The sequence below is a fragment of the Cataglyphis hispanica genome, chromosome 1 (genome assembly GCF_021464435.1).
Source record: "Cataglyphis hispanica isolate Lineage 1 chromosome 1, ULB_Chis1_1.0, whole genome shotgun sequence".
Taxonomy (NCBI): domain Eukaryota; kingdom Metazoa; phylum Arthropoda; class Insecta; order Hymenoptera; family Formicidae; genus Cataglyphis; species Cataglyphis hispanica.
This window is the reverse complement of record NC_065954.1, coordinates 14943871-14964960: the sequence shown is the minus strand read 5'-3', so window position 1 is coordinate 14964960 and position 21090 is coordinate 14943871. Positions and strand designations below refer to the sequence as shown.

The 21090-nt window shown below is 34.7% G+C and overlaps 2 protein-coding genes across 4 annotated transcripts in view; one reads left to right on the top strand and one right to left on the bottom strand.

Moving 5' to 3' along the window:
* Window positions 1-21090, top strand: part of LOC126848607 (CCR4-NOT transcription complex subunit 6-like) — a 482736-nt gene that overhangs the window by 332547 nt on the left and 129099 nt on the right. The gene's annotated exons all lie outside the window — the stretch shown is intronic.
* Window positions 12147-17392, bottom strand: LOC126848764 (uncharacterized). Of its 2 annotated transcripts, XM_050589935.1 has the most exons (6): window positions 17294-17392; window positions 15043-15196; window positions 14684-14807; window positions 13476-13698; window positions 12920-13066; window positions 12147-12484 (listed from the first exon to the last, which is right to left on the bottom strand). In XM_050589935.1, exons 1-6 carry the CDS (start codon window positions 17375-17377, stop codon window positions 12311-12313), a joined length of 906 nt encoding a protein of 301 aa, XP_050445892.1. In that variant the 5' UTR covers window positions 17378-17392; the 3' UTR covers window positions 12147-12310. The 2 variants fall into 2 exon arrangements, with proteins under 2 accessions (XP_050445892.1, XP_050445902.1); XM_050589945.1 differs by lacking the exon at window positions 12920-13066.

The window sequence follows — 21090 nt, the reverse complement described above, 5'->3', positions numbered from 1 at the left end:
CGTAGAATAAAATAAAGTTTATTATATGTTTTCTACAAAAGAGTTCTCCCAAAACACAAAAAATTAACGCTGATGTTAACAAAATATAATTATGAATTATAAATATATAAAATATTATATAAAAAAGGGAAATCCGGCTTGTTCGCCGATATGATATCAGATATCAGATATAATATAAAATGAGAAAAAGAAGACTCTTTATTTTACTTTTCGTTATTATTCTGCTATTAAACTGACTTTTGATAGTAAACAAACGATCAGAGAATAATATAATTTTTACTATTCGTGTACAGTTTTGGAATAAAAATTTCGCGATAAAACAAGCGGATATTGCTGTCTAGAAATATTCGAATATATCTACCGGATTTAAAATGCAGAATCCTTTATTGGCGCGTTTCGATCAAAGTCTCGAATTTTAAAATTATCTGACAAAGTATCAATTCGATTGCGAACAAGCAGTCTCGCTAATTGGAGAGGTCATCGAAATGCGTTTGAATCACCTCTGGAAATTAAACTGGCGAATGTTCAAACAAAATTAGATTCCCAAAAAAAAAAATATTATGTCAGGTATTTCTGATTTTTGCAAGTTAAACTCTACCTATATATGTTACGAAACTCTATCTCGAGATAAAAGGATCGACATTATAAATCAAATCTTTAAAGCATAAAAAGTTATAAATAATGAATGAAATGAATATTTAATTATTTTTTATAAATTAATTTTTGATTTATGAAAATTAAAATTTTTTTCTTAATTTTATAATTAACTTGAATTAGTTTTTTAATTTAATTTTTTTTTTACTTTAAAACCATATTTTTAATTTTAATAATTAATAATGGAAATTTGAATCAAATATTTTTGAATTTTTTGTCGTTTAATATCTTGTATAAGAAAGTACATCTTAATCGCCTCAGCTCGTCATTAATCTCATTCCAAATTTCCATCCTTTGCTCTTACTCGTCCTGTTAATAGCCTAGTGTAGCAAGTATAACAGATGCCTGCGATATCTTGCCGGGGGCGAGAGTGAGTTCGAAACACGTGGTATGATGTCAGTCAACGTCGGATCGCTTGTCACGGAATCGACCGCCGCTAGGCTGACGCCGAAAAGTTAGTCGAGCGCGTTAGTCGATAGTCCGCAACTGCGAGACCTATTAGGCCGAAGTGCTTCTCTCCATCTCTCGATTTTGCTTCTAAGTCGCGCCGTTCCTCTCCGCGGTTGGATGCGCAGTCGTTGGCGAAGTTTACGCCACGCCGGTTATCAATGGCAGTCGCGTCGGAGAGCTGCCGCATTATGAACTTATCACGGAGACAGTCGCGGACAACTTCGCCATTAAAGTTTCAACACGAGCAGTATTACTGACTCTCCTCCGTTTTCGCGTCTTCGTCTTCTCATACGCCCGTTTCATGGGAGCGATACGCCCTTTCTAACCACCGCGTTGTTGCGAGGATCTCGGCGAACAATGCAAATGTGCTACAGCCTAATCTAGATTCGGACCTAGTGATAGAGTTAACGATCGGGAGAATCAGACGGATTTCCTTTTCAATATTAGAGGAAGAACGAAGATATCCCCAAAAGTTCTTTAAATTTATTTTAATTCAAAATATTTTAATATATATTTATACATATATGCGTGTTGGGATTCTCTAAAATATTTTTATATATATAACTCGAGAAATTATTATAACTCAGACACTATTAGCATTTTAATATTTTTAATTATTTAAAAAATTAATTTTTTCTTTTTTTCTGTCGCTCATAATTCTTGATAAAAAAAAAAAAAATTTGTGTACGATTTATTCGGGCATTTCAACGCAACGGTATATTGCTTTTTTTGTTATTATATTTGTTGCTACTATATGTTCCGTTCGATAATTGATAAGCTGGTATTCAGCGAACTAAATGGTAAATAACTGATTTATCAGAAAAAGCAGACTTGCACATAGGCACTTCCATTGTCGGAGCGAAGTCTCTCTCGCTTGATCGACCATCCTCTGCCGGGTCGATAAAAAGCTGTTTTAATTGGCCGCGAATAGTGGAAATTCAACGACGACGACTTTTCGAGCTTTGTCGCTGTTTCCTGGAGCGTTAATAGCGCCGATATAAACGCGCGATATTGCCGTATCGAGCGTGCGTTTTAATCCTTTATTGTGCGCCGCTGAGAAGCGAAATCATTGACATGGTTCCGTTATTTATTATCGCATCGAGCGCGCGATTTATACTACATGACATCCTTCGTAAAATTTTTTACTCGTGTTTTCACGATCATTAATTTATTTTATCTTCTTTTTTTTTCCAGGTACGTGATTCTATCGCCAGTTGTTTTTTTCGCATGCAAGGTGCAACGTTGGTAATAGGTATGTTCACATATTTCAAGTGTTATAGAGAATGAATGAATAGATTTTTAGCTTTAGTCGATAGCGCGATAATATTGTGTTACTAATAATATTACATAATTTACCGTGTGTATGTCTATACGAATGCAATATATTTTCTGGGCATCTGGTAATTGGTTGCCTGAATGAGAGGGAAATTATCAGACTAAGCTGCCTGCCTTATTATCCAAGGAAGAATCACGCGTTCTCTCTCTCTCTCTCTCTCTCTCTCTCTCTCTCTTGCGATCTGCAGGGACCTCTCTGCAAGGAGAAACAAGAGTCTAATTAAAAACTTTAAGCCGCGGAACGAAGCTTCGCATGTTTCTGGACACTCTCTCCTTCTCTATTCCCAGGAAGCGCGACTTAATTAACTTTACGAAGAATGAACCGCGTTATCCCCGCGGTACTCTTAATATATCTCTTTCGCCGCGTTTTAACTTTGCGCTCGCGGGAATTCGTTCGCAAAAAGTCACGCTTTCACGCAATTTATATATTCCCGGACGCGTCCCGCGACTACCGAGAGCGACGATGTTTCTAATTGGCGCAATTACGATTGCTTCTATTCGGTATGGCGCACAGCGTTGCATACCGAAGAGCGAGCGATTCGCGATTCATGTCCGCGATTCTTCCTGTCGCGACGGTTATTCTAGAAACGGAAATTTCTTCGGCAAATGAACCGCGCATACGAAATAATTCGCGAGGCGCGAGATGGAAAATTTCAGCGGCGAGCGCTTTCATTTCACGAGAGGAATTTATAATCTTAAATTTTTGCGCAAATATGTCTTAACGCTACAAGCATTTTCTTATATTTCTCAGAAAGAGAAGTATGCAAATTCTCGGTTATATTAAAGTGATATTAATATTAAAGTTTTTATCATCACACACACACAAAAATTCAACATGGCTTACTTTGGAGAAATATTTTTCAAAAATATGTGTAAGAAGTTCTCTGGAAATATTTTAGATTTTATTAGCATAGAATTATAATATCTTATAAAAATCAAAGATAAATTATTTCCTCATGAATATATGTATATATATTCATACACAAATTTGTTCTACACAAGAAAATGCAATACTGAAGAGTCATTTCCAAAAAGCACTTCTTGAAATCAATGTATTATATATATATATATATATATATATATATATATATATATATATATATATATTATATGATATTTAGATTATAATGTGCTCGCTTACATATTCGACATACTTAACATTCTTAAAAATAGACATGTAAATTTTCTCGACATAACTTTCTTGTAAAAAGGAAAACTTTGGTTACAACGAAGCTTCTATTTCGCTAACGCGACTGTCATACATCGAACTTTATTATACCCTTTTCTTTGCACTCCCGGAACCTTGTTCTAATCCAGCATGCGCAACGAACTCCATCAGAGGATTTTAACGTTTTACTTTCTCTCCACGATCTCCGTTACATCTTTATTGATCTAGAAAGGATGGGTGTCCAGAAAAATCATGCGAGCTAAAGTATACGATTAGTAGGAAGACGGGGAGAGAAAATGTCAGGGTAAAAAACCTCGGAACCAATATCGAAAAGCAAGTTTTCCGGTATCAGCTGTGAGCAATAGTTTCTAATAAAAAGTACGATATAATCCCCAATACCCTATAATGTTAGTCGTCCTACATATTCGCCGGGTGTGGCGAAATCAAGGCTCGGCTGGTAGACATTACGTCGTATTAACTCCCAAATGAATAGAAAATATTTTCCCGAGGGGTCGGCTTGTTTCGCAGAGTCTCACAGATTGCGCAGAAAACGCGTTATTCGCGACCGAGGGTTGAATATTATGGGGCTTGGCAAATATAGAGAAATAAAAAGTTATAAATGCACACACACATATTTAAAATCTATATTTTTTGTTTAAAAAAAAAGCTATTATTTTATAAACTTGTTTACTTTTTAAAATTTGAAGCTATAAGTGTAATTAGAAAATGTTATTAGTATTTTGATATGTTATTAGTATTTCCATAATTTACGGGATAATTTAATTAAAAAGAAAAGAACAATAAATATGTTTGGGAAAGTTATTTAAAGTATTTAAATCAAAAATTTGAAATGTAAGAAACAAAGTTTTGTTTAGTATTAATTTTAAGCTCGATATTTTTGAAATGCTTGCAAAAACTTGTAAATTAAAATTTTACTAAATTCTATACATAAAAAGATTTAGATTATTGGTTATTGCTACAGAAAGTTGCGATCGGAAATCGGATTTCGCATTTGTTTGGTAAGCCCAATTCGAAACTTTATCTCGATTAAAGCGTATATACATGGTGCGTGTTTATATCGATTCTCTCCGTCGATATAATAGTAGCACGCAATTCCGACAAAACTTTCGTTAATCTCAGGTGATTAAGCACACGAGATGTATAGCCATGGCGTGTGCCAGTTTTTGTTTCTTAATATTACATATGTTGAAAAAGTAAAAGAGAGGCGGATAAAATCCAAATTTATTTATAAAAATTGTGTTTATAATAAAACAAATTTTCTTATTATTCGAAGCTGTATTTATCAAAATTTATTATTATTAAATTTATTTTAGCAATAATTTATTAGGTAATTTTCAATATAATTAGTGAAATTAATAGAAGAAATGAATATTAATTTAATTTTCAATATAATTAATGAAATTGACAGAAGAAACAGGAGTCTGAGTTATACATTAAATGTCAAGAGAATAATAATTTAATAAATAATTTGTTAGAGAGAGAGAAAGAGAACAAGGATTTTTTTGATATTTAAAAATATTTTTGTTCAAACATTTACTGGATTTTAAATAACATTCCCTTGTGAAAGAATTGATGTTGTTATTCCTAAGAAAAAACGTGTGTTATATTACTCATCGAGGCTGTTAGTAACAGCACAGTCTCGCAGGTAAAAATGTTATTGCGAGAGAATGCGAATTAGCCCGCGGTTCTTCGTATCGCAAAGCTCATCTCCGCACACGTGGCGGCGACAGGTATGACGACAATGCAAAAGACCACGGACCATTTTCCCGACCTTTATATAATGCAATGATCGGCGGGAAAATATCCGTGCTGCTCGACGATGTCACGGAAAATGGTTGAGTATGTAAAACACTCGGGGCGCTCCTCCCTCATTCTCTTTCATCCTTGAAAAGATTACGCCGGCACAAGACAAAGCGACTGTATCTAGATGCGCATTCTGTATCGTGAAAATATAGTTTTTCAATTTTCGAAGCGCGAGATGAGTGCATCATCGAAAAATAGGCGCGCAAGTTAAATTTAATGGATAATGGAGACTATAATAATTATTTTTGCGCATATTGATTGAGATTCAAATTTAACGATTAATATTACTGAAATATCATAACCTTTGATATTAATTAACCGTGATATCAAGCCATTAAGAATAAATAAGCAAAACATTGGTTTCCGCGATATTATTTTCCATGCTAATGAAAATAATTTACCGTTGACTTTCTCTTAGCGAGAAAGATCAAATATAATTTTCATTAACTGCAACTTTTCACATTATACATCCATAATAATTGTAATAAAATTAAAATGTTATTAAAACAAATTCCACTTAAACTAAATTGAAGAGCCTCATCATGTATTTATCTTGCTTGAGTTTTACTTGAACAGAAATTTTTTTTATTTTCGATATTAATTTTCTTCATGCGTTTTAATATCAAATTAATTTTCTAATTACTTAAAAATTATATAATAAATGCCTCGATATTTTCGTTCAGGAAAAATTAGTTTTTGCAGTGAAATTCTTTGAATCATCACTGAAATTATTAATATATAAAATGTGATATAAACGCTTTAGAGAGCTATAGAGATCGATAAAATTGCGCGTCGTTACATCAGCGTATAGTTGACAATAGTCTCAACCGCGACTTCACGGATCGCGAATATTCCGCGTAGGTACCGCTAAAAGAACAGAGAGGAGAACCGAGAAAGAGCGGTCGACTTCAATAGAATAACTTAGTAGTCTCGTTTATCCTTTCGCTCGTGCACACCGGTTCGCTCTCGCTTCGTTTGTTCTCGAACGCGACGGGCGATTAATTAACGAGCGCTCGACAAACGATCGAAGTGCCGTGTAGACTACGAAAGGGGGAAGCGGTGTCGCTAGGGCGTCGCTCAGACTGTATACCCGGGTATCTGTCCTGCGCCTAATTAAACCAGAGTTGAATCATTACAGGGGAGAAGGGGAGAATGTGAAGCAAAAGGACGACGGACTAAGTCCTTCCTCTCTCCTCCTGCATGCGCTGACAGAATAATGCTGTTCCTAAGTGCCGCTCGTAGTTTATTCAGAATAATTCCGGATATCTCTCTCTCTCTCTCTCTCTCTCTCTCTCTCTCTCTCTCTCTCTTTCTCTATGTCTGAGAATTATATTTTAAGAAATCTAATTTAGATATTCAGCTTATATATAAATCTAATTTTGACATTTTCGACAATATGTTAGATTCTTGACAGCGAAATATTCATTTATTTTTCTCATTGTATATGACGTCTGGTTTGTTTTGACAAAGGGGAAAGCGATGAATGCGAATCTTATACAAGATAAATAATCCCGTTAATAATCCTAATGATCGTTAGCGTTTGTCAGCTTCTCATAAATTAACATCATTTCATCCTCGCACGTGTATCTATCCTCGAGTCGCGTCGCATCGTTTGCTCGCTTGATACGCTATGGATTTGCAAATAATCGACTCGCTTTCTCGACACGCATCTCTCTTGCTAAAGCGCTAATTATCGCAATCCGATTGCCGGCAGCCTATTCATAATATCCACGTGCACCTAATCTAAGCTCAATTACGCGCGCCAAGCGGATTATATGCACTCACTTAGAACCGAATTAGACCGTCCCCTCTCCCCCTTCCGACGCGATCTTTGACGTTAATCTGCGAATCGCGCTCAATGTATCTAGCGCTCTGAAACGCGGCTTAATTAGACGCGCGCAAATGCAGCCTTGAGTCCTCTGAATTTCGACGCGACTCAACGTCGTTCGCAGTTTCTGATACTCTGCGCAAAGTGAGTGCGCGATTTAATTCGCTGTCGCGAGTCGTAATTAGCATATACATTTGACGAGATCGAAATCAAGAGTAACTACGCGCGTATACGTGACTTATTTGTCGCTACATGTCGTTGATCAAAGCCTGCGAAAGTTTATTGCGAAAACTGGCAGAGTTGCTTTAATTGCTCAACTGCTTCGTGTGTATATATACACGTTATATATTGAATACTTCTACATATAAATTATATAGTAAATATATAATTTTTTTTTACAACAAACAATATTATAAAACAAAGAGATATTTTAAAGATGCACTACATTTCGAAAGTTTAATTAATTATTTCAGCGGTGCCAGCTGAAAAATTAGCGTTCAAACAATATTCGTTTGCACAATGCCTGTAATATGTATGTGTGCGTGTGTGTGTAACATGTAAAAAGAATCGTAGTTCTTCTTTAGTTTGAATTCTTCTTCTAAGATTTAAAGTTGGACTGCTTGGCGACCTGACTCGGTGAATTCACGTGCTAATTAATCCGCGCCTCATTTATAAAGTTGTAACACCAAATGGAGACCAAGTTTGAAAGTGGCTGCCATCGCGAAGCTACGCGGGACGGGACGGGACGGAGCGAGGCGAGCGGATGGTTGGTATATTAAAGGGTGCCCGATCGTTCGTCACGGGGGGACGATCGTTTATAAGCCGAGCAGGTTCATGGTTCTCTTTAGTGCTCTCATATTTCGTCGCCTGAAATTCAATCTTCCGTTGTACCCGAGACATTTTCCGTAATTTCTGTTCAATAAACGTTTTTCTTCCTTTCCAATTAATGATTTTTATAAATGTGTATAATGGCATAGAGTAAAGTAGTAAAAATAATTTAATTAATTAATAAATAAAAATTGTAAATGATAAAATCAGAAAAATAACAGAAATAATTTTTTGGATGGACATTTTAAATAAATTGCTATAACGAAAGTATGTTATTTTACAAGTTTATTAACAATATAATTTGAAATTTTTTTGAAATAAAAATTGAAAAACCGTATATTCAGAAAAAGGTATATTTCGAAAGCTGGTCGTTAAATCAGAGTATACGCTTCACAAGTTGGTAATTGCAAAACATTCTGTATATCGGTGAAGAAAAATTTTTCAGAGACATCACTGTACTTTAGGAAGTCAGAAAATTATGTATAACGTCTCCATCGAACTTTTTTCTACTGCTTCTCTGAAGTACTCGTCTTTCGATTCTTCGAAATGACGCAAGTATCGTCAAAGAGAGACCGAGATGTCGACTTTTAGAAAAAAAAAAAAACTTTGGGAAATCTACGAAGCCGCTGCGAAGAACATAAAATTCGACCGTAAAATCCGACGAGAAAGTAGGATATCGATATCGTAGATTGTCGACGACGATGGTGCATTGATTACAGGACGGTCGCCGTTTTAATGATACAAGATTTCCCGGCGGAAAAAGGTGCAGAAAGAAAAGATGTATGAAGGAAGAGGTACCTTGTTGTGTGGTCAGTCGAGCATGGCGATACTGCTGGATGGAAAAAACGAAGACACTGTTTACTAATACATTAATGACATTTAAGCAAAGACAGAAATGAGAAAGTAGAGTATGTCAGCAACATATTTAGAATAATACAACATGAATAATGTAAAAGATGGACTTTTTATCGAAATCTGAAAAATGAAAATTTTTATGAAAAAAATGTTGAAACAATAATTTTTCAGTTATAAATGATTTAAAAAATAAATCTCCACAAATTAAACTTTAGGGATGAAATGAAATGAAACATGATTGTTCATTCAATTTTTGATGAAATTACAACTTATTTTAATAAAATTATAAAAAGAAAAAGAAAAAAGATATACAATATATTATAAAAATATAAAATTATATATAGTATAAAAATATATTAGGACACACTTTTCAAAACACAGTTTCTTTAATGAAAACGAGAATGAAATATAGGGCAAGCAATAAAGTCAGTTTTATGCAAACTGATTAATTTGCTCATTAGAATGCAGAATAGCGTATAAATGGTTGGACAGGTATTTTTTGAAACCAAGGAATAGAGATAGAATGGCGTTAAGCGAATTCCGAGAGGAACGAAGCTAGAAGAGAGCGGGAATGAGGAACGTTTGCAATGCTAATTATATGGCTTTTCTTATAACGCTCGGGTACCGCGCCTTTCATGGCCCCCAGTTTAACTGACGATCTTGCATTGTGTTCTTCATCCCTCCGTGATCTACGAACGTATCTTTGCGACCGGTATCGTGCAACTCGCTCGACGATCTCTTTCTCTTTGTGCTCATGGTATTATGCGCTCTCACGGTAGATTGAGGTTTCAGAGAGAAGGTTCATATTTATATGTTTCGTATATTTGCGATTTGGCATTTCATAATCGCGGACCTAATAAAATTCGTAGAGAAATAATATCTTTCAGACATATGACTATTTAAAATAATTTTGAAATAATTTTTTAATTATTTATTGATTGATTTTTGTCAATTCAATTGAATTAATTTTATTTTCTATTATAACTTATTATAGTTTCTTATATTTCCATCATAATGTTTGAGATATTGAGGGAATTCTGCCTTAGCTAATAAATGTTTCCTTCTCCTTATTTTTCCTGATCCTACAATATTTATTGTATTCGAGGACTGTAAGTTTCACCGCGAGGAGGATAAGCCGCAATGACGCGAGGACAATAAAAGGACTAAACTCTATTAGGAGCGTGGCGAATGAAGCAGAAGCCGTCTTTGCAAGCGCGCTCCGACGGCCAGTATCGATCGATACCGTCTGCGAGATCAGAGCCGAGATTACTTTCATCGTTTTATGCCCGTTACGTGCCATGTCGCGCTGGACTGACTCCGGCCTTCTCTTCGCTCAGGGAAAACTTTCCTTCCGCGTGAGGAGAGCATCCTTCCTTCGTTCCTCTTCTTCCTCCGGCCGGCCAATCAGCGCTCGCGCGATGCGCTATCGGCGACAATAAAAGGCGAGGTAGTCCCAACGGGAGTGACCCATCTTTTACGGAATAGAGAACTCGGAATGCTGAGTCAACGCGTTTTACGTACATGCCCGATGTAACCGTCGCTAATTACAGCGCCGTTAAATCGCTCGGACAATGGAACGAGCTCCGTGATTCTAAAGATTTTGGCGAACACTTTGCTCCAATCTAATTATCGTCTCTAAAGACAATATGATTATCTCCAAATTATGAGATAGCGATTACAAGTTGATCACTCGATCACAACATTAATTTTTAACACACACTTTGAAAATCGTTTATGAAACATATTCGTTCCTTTTGTAAAATAAAAATGAATAATAACGCGTACATGCATATGTACTTCTAACGGGGCAAACGCGCCATCATTAGTCGCGCAGTGCGATATGCAACATATATTTATTAACAAAATGTAACGTGGCTGTAATAATATTAATTGTCTAGATAAGCTCGAATCCGAGCGTTCGTTTAGAAACAGTTAGAATTGGCGACTGCGAGGCTTGTCGTTGCATTTCTAGCATCCCTTTTTCCCGCGATTTGCATACGTTGCTCGCATCCCCGTGGCATTTTTTTTTGCACTTTTTATCCGCTGAATAATTCGAAACGCATTACGTAATCGAGTGCGGCTCGATTCCGACGACGAATGTCGTCGAATAATATATTACGTGAAGCGCGCAAAAGTAAGAAAAATTTGCGACTTGTTCGATTAAACGTAACAAATTAAATGCGTCAATTTTTTTTATATTTATGAAAGAACGCACACATTGTAGAACTGCCTTTGGCGGGATTCAAAATTTGCGCAATTATTTATTCTGCGCGTAAATTTTTCTCGTTTTACGAGCTACTCTAGCGAAGAGTTCCGGGAAATTATTATCCGGATGCACTTTGCAGATAGGTTGGCCGACGCAAGATAATGAGGTAATAAGGAAATGAAATGAATGTCGTCGTTGTCTGACGGAAAAAGAAGGAGAATGAGGCAGAGAGCCATTCATACGTCCCGGCGATCCGTTTATTTTATGCCTTAAACGCGTCGATAAATTGGAGTACGCCTATTAAATTTCCCGTTATAGTGCACCCTCATTTATCCGAAACTCGTTCGTTTAATTCTTAAGAATGTTCTTGCAGTTTCTGCACTGAATATCGCGAGCTCTCGCTCTTATGAATGGGACGCATTGTGCAATAATTATGTTCTTTCTCTAAAATATTGTACGGGTTGTAAATGTTTACAAGAAATATTACGTTGCTATTGTATTATATTTCCTCGATTTTCATGTGTATGAAAATAAAAATGTAGAAGTTTTTGGAGAAAAAAAAAAAGGGAAAAAATTGAAATTTGAGATTTTTAATATAAAAATAATTATTAAAATATTTTTTCAATAACGCAGGCTTTAACATTTTGCAGAAACGTTTATTAAATGTTTATTGATGTTACATAAAATCTCGTATGTGAAACTTATCTAAAAATCTAGTATATACGACAAACAAATCAATAATCGCTTTTCAAATAAAAGTAAACACAAATAAAAAATATTTTTACCTAAAATATTTTCATAAAAGACAAGCGCTATTTAAAAAATGAAACAGAGAAAAAAACGCGCACACATTCGAGAAAAATTCCGTTATCGGAGATTAATAAAGAAATAATACAACGTATTCCGTCTCATTTCGTGAAATTTCTTACGAATTTCTCAGTCAGCTGGAAAAACGCAAATCGCGTGTCTCTTTCGGTGTGAGAACTCTCTGCCGCGAATTTCTATTTGAGTTTCACGATGGAGGAATTTCTACCTATCTTACCCTTCCACAGAATTCCGTGCGGAACTGAATTTGCACGGAATAACAAGGTAACAGCTCGTGTTTTACGAGCGGTGTGCAAATGCGTTTGTTCGTTCGCCGTTCTGCATTCGACCATTCTTTTTACCCGCACTCCCGATAGCAGGCTTGTCTCGAATAAAAATCGAACATCATCCTATTATCGTTCTCGGATTCGCTTCGTTCTTGAGCTTTCCTCTCGCCCAAGTCGCATCGATGATCTCGCTTCTCGTGTGCGTAATCGTTGCGGCTGCATTCGTCATAAGGCGAACTGCGATTCTGTGCGCGGTAAAAATTGCAAGTATTTTCAAGATGCAACAATTCGAATAAAATGAAATTGTACTATTAATATACTGTTTTCGTCTTATAACCAGTTTTAGAATAAAATCATTAATCTAGATTTTAATCTTTGATTTTTTTCATAACGAACTTTCCATGAAATTCATAAGTAGAGAAATATTTTATCATTGAAAATGAGACATTTATTGCTTTCTAGATAATTTTTAGATAAATTCAAGCGTGCTTTTTTAACGCGAGATTTCAACGAGAAATACAACATCGAGATATCTATCGTCGAAACCCGAGAATGTCGTTGTATCAAATTTCCGTCGCGAAAAAATTGACGTCGACCTCGTCGAAAAGCCCTGAAAGTATTTTTAGGGCGATGACGATTGCCTATCTTGTATATAGAATATCGCGATAACGACGGCTCACCGTGACCTGGTTCGTACAAAAGGCGTATTCGCGCGACAGCTTCGATTGCGAACGGCGGCAATGGCATCCGTCTCCTTCGCTTCCTCGCTGAGAACGTTTCTCCGCGACCCTGAGAGCCCTCATAGTTTCGTCACTCATGGAAAGTGTCTTTGTTATACGAGAAAAGACATTGACGTTAGCTATCTCTGAGATATATCGACCTTTTAGCCGATAGATATCGATTTTTATTCTTTACCCGTCGAGACTTAATGATCCGTAACGCGAGATTAATACAGAGAGAAGCACATGAACAAAACGTGACAAATTAATATCTCTTTGAATATTAATTTGTGACAAAAAAATGTGTTAAAAATTAATTCCATTCATAGGCAGGAAATGTCGCTCTTGTCATTTAACATGACAACATTTTTCTAATAAATGAATTTCATATCCTTTTTACTTTTAGAATGTATTATAAACTTTCGTTGTTATTAGTGTTTTAAATAAATATTTTAAAATTAGTCTAAAAATAGGAATCATATCTAACCGATATGTAATTAGCGCAACGACTGCTTACCTCGCGATCGCAATATCTCGACTTTATTCGCGGGCCGTCTGTCCAAAGATGATGCGTCCGTGAAATTGCAGAATCGCTCTGTCCCCCACAGCTAAACGCACATTTAGGCGAGCAAACGAGTTTATTATTTCGAACGCCATAATCGTAGCCACAGCGCGGGCACAAAGTGCGCACGTTTTTATCTCGACTCATCAACAACGGGATGAAACAGAAGGGCCAACATCTGCGAACATAAGTATATCAATTTGAGGCATTTTGCGGTATTGTTCGCAATTTTTTGCGTCAATGCTTAATAAAAAAGAGAATCGGTGCTTAATAAAAGAGAGAATCTCATAATATATTCTCTCTACCGAATTACACGAAATGCGAATGATGCGCTTTAATCAATAATTTAATATTTAATGAATAAATTCTTATATTTTATCACGCATCATAATAAACTTATGAATAATTAAAATTTAAAAGAATGATATGATATTATGATATTATTATCAAATAAGAGAAACAAATTGTGAATATATCCAGATAAAACTTATTTCTCTTGCGCGCAGGCAATATCGCTACATATATTCGCGTTCTCATTAATCAGATTTAATGAACTGAATATACCTATTTCGAAATACGGCATTACACATTTATATCGGCAATCACTCGTCATGATTTATGAGAAGGAATAATTTCGCGATTTTTGTCACGTATGAATCCGATTCGCTGAAAATAAACGCCTACGAGCAAGATTAAAATTTAACGAGAGGGATTTAATAATTACGAGTCGCGCAGCGATTTGCACTTCGTCGTTTCGCGCGACATGTGGCGCTTTAGTCTTTTGAAAAACCCGTACATTATGGGGAGAGACTATTCAGAGAGCTTGCAGGTGCGCTTGGCTAATTAGCGCCGTTTTTATCACCGCTAATAAGCGATTATTGGAAACTTGTTTTACTGCGGAAGTTATCGGTGCAAATTTATGCAAAATGTTAAAGCGGTTGTGAGTAAAATTCTCTCTCTCTCTCTCTCTCTCTCTCTCGGTTTTATTTATTTAATATCCAATTATATCGAGATCTATCATGGCGCGTTATTACATTGAATAAATAATTAAATAATATTTATTCTATGTGCGATTTATATTTTTTCGATGTTATGTAACATGTAGAATTATCTCTTGTTGCAGATTAGAAATAATTTATCTCGACAATTTTTCGATGACTAACCCCAATAAACAAAATGCAGCTAGACGGGAGGTCGTAAATTTCTGTTGTTTAACAATTATCGGCACCTCTTTCACGCCGCAATCAGGACAGCGAACTGATTTCTCATGATATTTCCATGTTTCAACTGTAAAAATAAAGTAGCGTTAGAGATTTATATTTATTTTATGCTAGACTTATAACAAAGGCTTCTTCCGGCTCATAATAATATAATAGATCTGCAACATTTAATTAATTTATTATTGACACAAAAGCGACACGGTCGAAATACAATGCAAAATTTTTATCTTCAGTTTAATAATTGTCTATACGTGTGTAGTTTTCAATTTAATTTATTCTGGATTAAAATGAGAAAGCTGTACCTTCCGTGGAGAAGACTTTGTTCGGCTGTTTCGGTACGCGAGCTTTATCATCAGGTATTTTCAGTGCTGTAATCCACGGAAACAACGTGCCACTTTGCGACGATTCGTTCCGCTTGCATTCCGCCCTTTGTGATTTACAAAAGCACGCTGCTTCCTAGAAACATAAATTCATTCGCGTGTGCGATAAACAATTCGGCTGTGCAATGCGTGCGTACGCGCGTTTCCGGCAAATACGCATTCAGGGCGTAACATTAATGAACAGAATTTACGAACGCATTTCTAATTACCATTTTAAGCGGCGCTCGATTGCGTTGTTTGCGGTAAACCGAATCGAGTCGCCACCACGGCCGCTGATTACAACAAAATCCGCAGTTTAATTAACGAACGTAATAAGTCATTATTGAAATCATTCCCGGGGTTGATAATCACGCGCGAAACTAAATATTCAAACAACGATATATCGCAAAATGATTTTGCGCCTTTTTGTCGCCGTTATTTCATAAATCGAAATTGTATCTTTCATCTTTACCAACGATCCTTCTTTATTATTATTTTTTGATAATTAAACAGATCCATTGTAAACGACGATTTTTTTACGAAAATAAAAAAATATGATAAATATATTAATTATATTTGAAAAACAACAGAAATTTTTTCTCTCTCGATACACACACATGCGTGTGTTTTTATATAACAAATAAATTTGTAGAATAAAAAAGTTAAAAAAATATATTGCAAATTAATTTGTCGGACTTGAAATTTATTTATATTAATTAGTAGAATCATATAAATTTCAATTGCTAGACAGTCTATTTGTTATTTAAAATATCACGCAAGCCTTAATTATTTGTTTAGATAAAATAAAATTATATATTAATAAAGTTAATTTTATTAGCATGTAGAATAACAAGGATCTGCTTTAATTAAGCTCTCTTTTTCACTAAAGGATAATTGTATCCTTGACGATCAATATTGAAATATTAATATCGAAACGAGCGTATAATATTAAAAACGTTTTATTCAAGAGAAGTTTGTTAATTACGATTTACATCAGTAATAAATGTTTGCGGAGCTTTTTATTAATTCTGCAATAATTCTTCTCTCGTCGCTTGTACGCGATAGCTCGCGGATACGGGCGATGCAAGTTGTGTGCTGCTTGCAAATTTCCAGCGGATTTACAGGGCGTCAGCTTCGCGTTTTTGTACTCGAAGATGCCATAAACGTGGCCGCACAACGGACAAATCATGCGGACTTTCCTCGCGCGTCTCATCATTAACGGAATAAAGCAAAACGGCCAACATCTGTTGCAAATTGCCCTGCGGTAAAAACCTGATCGCACGTTTATATTGTACGAGTCGCCATCGTACAATATCGATTGTATAAAGGTTATAGTTTATTTAAGAGCGAATTTAAGAGGAAATTTAATTAATTAATTAAATTTAATTTTAATTTAATTGGGGAGAAAATTTAATGCAATATATATATATATATATATATATATATATATACATATATATATAGATGTATGATAGTTTTAAAAATAGATTATCTTTAAATTTAAAACAGATTTAAAACATTAATCTTATGAAGCTGACAAAAAATTTAATTTATTGTTAATTAGATTAAGCTTACCGATCAAATTCTTAGAATTCAAAATTCTCAAAATGAGGTGATAAGTTAAACAGACATAAAATTAATTCTGAGCCGCTTATACGCAAGCCAAAAAGTTGTGAGCTTTAAATTTCGATTGGCCGACCATGTGTAAAAGTCAATAAAAAGCAATCTCTTGTTAAGGGCAATAACGAAGATCGCAAAGGAAGCACAATATTACACAACAATACAAAAAGTTTTATTAGATAGACGCGAGAGTTCTCGAAGTTGTCATGATCAAAATATATATTTCTCATCGTTATTATATTAATTATTATTAATAATAAATAATAAAGCAGCAGGACAATTCTTTATCAATAATATTACGCGCTGTTTATCGGAAATTATAATGTTTCAAAATTAACGATTGATTAAATTAATATATTTAGCAAACTAAAGTTTCTCTCTTATTTAATTTTTTATCATAAATTAATGTTTCCTGTGATAATAACACACATTTTAAAATATGATATTATATATATTATATATATTATTAAATAATATTATATATTTATGATACATATTTTAAGATATATAATTTTTTGTTCCAAGATTTTTCTTAAGGTTTTCCTGTTGATTTAATTAATCTCGATATACATACCCGAATAGGCAGAGAGCTCCGATATGAGAGGTTGTCAATTGGTCGCCACGCGAATGAAGCGTCGGTACAGTTTCCTTCTGGCATTGGGGACAGACTTTCCTCTCGCCGTGCAATTTCCACGTGTCCACTGCGACGGTGAAAGCGAATGTTAAGGCTTAGCTTTCACACCGACCACAATGGGAACCGCAGACTGTCGTTGCGCTGGATAGACCGCAGACGACAAAACATTCTTCCAAGGGCCGCTCTCACCGACGTCGCTCAGCTCTAATGGTAGCTCAACCATTTCTCTAGGTTGCATATATCTGTATATATTATATAGAGAGAAAGGATTAGAGTCAACTGCCATTAGTAGTTCTGACCGACGTTGGTGCGATTGGACCTACACAGAAATTTGAGTAACAGTTTATGAATATCATAAGATTTACTTTTCTCATAAATTATAAGCATAGAGCAAAGCATGTTTTCCAAAAAAATAAATTAATAAAATTAATAATAGAAAAAGAGAATTAATAAAATAAAAGCGAAATAGAAATAAAAAAATGGGAGTCATAGAAGGTAGTTTTATTTAATCTCGTGTAATTCATCCTGTTCGCAGTTAATGGAATCTAAACGTGTCCTTTAATCAACAATTCTTTCTACAATAGCTTACTTCAGATACGGCAAACGGCCATATAAATCAATGGCGGAAATTGCTACAGCGACTCGCGCCGAACATGGAACTTTAGCGTTTACCGTATCCGAATTAGGATATATCGCGAAAGCTCTCTCGGGTTGTGCTATGCGGCACATAAGATTTAATCGCATCAGTATCTACCGCGAGTGGCATAAACTTTCTTCGACTCGTTCTTCTTGCCGCTGTAGTACCGTCGCCTGGTGTGACCGAAGACAAAATCCCATTCGACGATATTCTTGACTCTTCGTCCTTCTGAAAAAGTCACGAAGAAGTAAGAGAAATGCGGTCGTCGTCTCAACCGTCTCGCGTATATTGCGTGATTCAATTGTGAGGATAAACACAGGATATGCAAACAATATTCTTTTTAGAAGTGATTTTAAATGCGCTGAATTTGTTTAATTAATTTGATGATTATCTCTTAATAAAAACAATTTTAAATTAAATTTTATATATAATGAGATAATAGTATATGTACAGATAATTAAATATATCTTTTACAAAGGGAAAATGTTTGTTTTATTTTAAGTTATATTAAATGGGAACTTTTTTGTAAATGAAAAATTTGGGAGGAGCGTATATTGAAGGGTGATTTTTTTTTCAGCTGTCATTTAATTGAACAAGAGAAGTTATAAATATTGCTGTGAGATATTGAAAATTTTATGATATTACGTTACGAAAACCGCGTCAACGCATGTAACTTCTTTAAATTCATCGCACGTACGTGGTTTTCTCTGAGGATTATGCGGACACAAAGGTCTCTCTTATATCTATTTTAGAAACTTTATATATTCTCAACCCGAGAGACTCGTGGGTTGAAGGACCATAGGATGGATAAGATGGAAGGTCGAAGGTGAAACACGAGACGATAAGACCACCACAAACATGAAGGTGCAGTCCCCGCTTTTTTTGCGCATAATTTCCGTAGGTCTTCTCCCATCTATCAAGAGATCTATCCCATCTATCAAGATATCTAATTTCTTAGATAGCAGCTCGAGCATCGAAAAATGTGAAAATTTATAATCGAATCGAAATCGAACGTTTACTTTATAAAAAGATTTTTGTGTTAAAGAAATGAAAGGCGTTTAAGAGATTTCGCGTTTTATTATTTAATATAGAATATATTATTCTTTAATATAGAATATATGACACACAAATATAAAAAATATATTAAATACGAAATAATATGTATATATAAGAGACACGATACATATTTTTATAAAATATAATTTTTAATATGAAAGAAAAAACGAAAATTGTGAGAAGTGGAAAGTTGTCGAAGATATGAGAGAGAAGAAGGTTGGTTTAAATATGAAATATTTTATATTTTATAATATTGATAATATCGTTATAACATTTTAAGATTCCACTGCTCCATTACGTTAACTCTATATGTTAACTATCTGATATTGAAAGGAACTGGAAAATATTTCTCTATGTTTGTTGGAAAAACGAATGTCTGTACCTGATTGTCCAAACATTTGCCAGCGATCTTGGGATGATATTTACGGATGTGTGCGACGAGTAATCTGCACGTGTCCCGTCCCTCGACGCTTACTTGCTTGTCACATACGGGGCACCAGGTCGCTACATACGACTATATTGACAATAGATAGTTGGTTAGAATATACACGGGATGAATATTATTAATAAAAAGAATATATATTTTACCTTTGTTCTATAGTATTATTCAATAAACAAATTATTTGTTTTGATAAAAAAAATCTACAAGTTAATTTAACACATTATTACTGTCAGAAAATTAACCTAGTTACGACGCATTGACTTTCATTGATCTAAAAAATTTTAAAGCGATAAAAATAAAACCAACCTGCTGCTTCTCTATCATGTTCTTGAGAATGTGTATTTTCGACTTCCTACACATCTATCGAGCATATTCAAATTTTCTAATTATGATTGATATATAATTTCATTAACAAATTGAAGGTTCGCGTGTGAGTATCAAATCGATAACGGCGAATCAAAATTGTTTCTCGAAGTAACTTCATTATGTAAATGAAAATGCTATTGGAAATTTTTAATTGCATTCTTCTGCACATTTATATTTAATACAAAAAAGAAAGAGGCAAAATTAATATAAATGCAGAAAGTGCAAACATATATATATATATATATATATATATATATATATATATATATACGAATACTATTATTAATATTATTACTATTACTATTAATAAAACGAGAAAAAATAATTTATGCTTATATATTATGAAACCAATTTTATATTACGTAACTTAAATGGACGAGTAATTTCATGAATTGTTCTCGTGTAGAAAAATCTTTCTTGTAACCCGGATATTTTTGAAGATAGGGACAGGACACGTGATTCTGCGAGGACTTGTCACGTTTTAGAAGTTTCTCAACAACGCGGGCGGAAGTGCTTTCTCGAAGGAAGCAATCCACGTGGTGTCGTCAGAGAGGTGCGAGCCGGGGAAAAAAGGAGCTTTTCCTGAATGCGCTATGAGAAGTTGAGCTCGCGCGAGCCAAAAGTTTTCACAGACCTGAACAAAGGCTCACACAAAAGCTCGTCACGGACAACGAGCACAGTCTCTCGCTTCCGTTTCGCTCGTTCGCTCGCAAGGAGGAAACTACGTGGTCGGATGCCCACTTCCGGTTGCCGTCGAACTCTTCTCACCGCGCGTACGCTCTATCGAATCTTAGATAATACCACATATAACTGTATAAGATTACCCGTGGTGTTTTCCCGGAATTCTTTTTCTTCTTCTCTCGCCAGACCCTGTCAACTCTATAATTCAGGAAGCGAGGTGAATTTCCGCTATTTGCGAAAATCGAGGTGAAAAAAAGAGTGCTTCGTGACAAGTATTTAGTAAGAAAAATATATAATCACAATTCATATACACATACACACATATTTATTTTCAAAAGATGCACAAATCTTTAGAATTATTTCATGGATTACTACGCGTTTTTGAAATAAATAATTATATATCTCACAAATTTATATTATTGTCAAAAAATAAGAGATAGTTACTATACAATAATAATGATTTTCATAATTTAAATAATGTATATTCGTTCATTATTTAATATATAATAAAAATAACCAATATTTTTATTATTCAGACGCTTCTTAGATGTCTTT

Coding starts and splice junctions, on each gene's coding strand:
- LOC126848764 (XM_050589935.1), bottom strand. CDS start 17,377: ATGCCAGAAGGAAACTGTACCGACGCTTCATTCGCGTGGCGACCAATT. Junction 15,197..17,293: donor GGAGCTCTCTGCCTATTCGG/GTATGTATATCG, acceptor TTATGTTTCTAG/GAAGCAGCGTGCTTTTGTAA. Junction 14,808..15,042: donor CAAAGTCTTCTCCACGGAAG/GTACAGCTTTCT, acceptor TTATTTTTACAG/TTGAAACATGGAAATATCAT.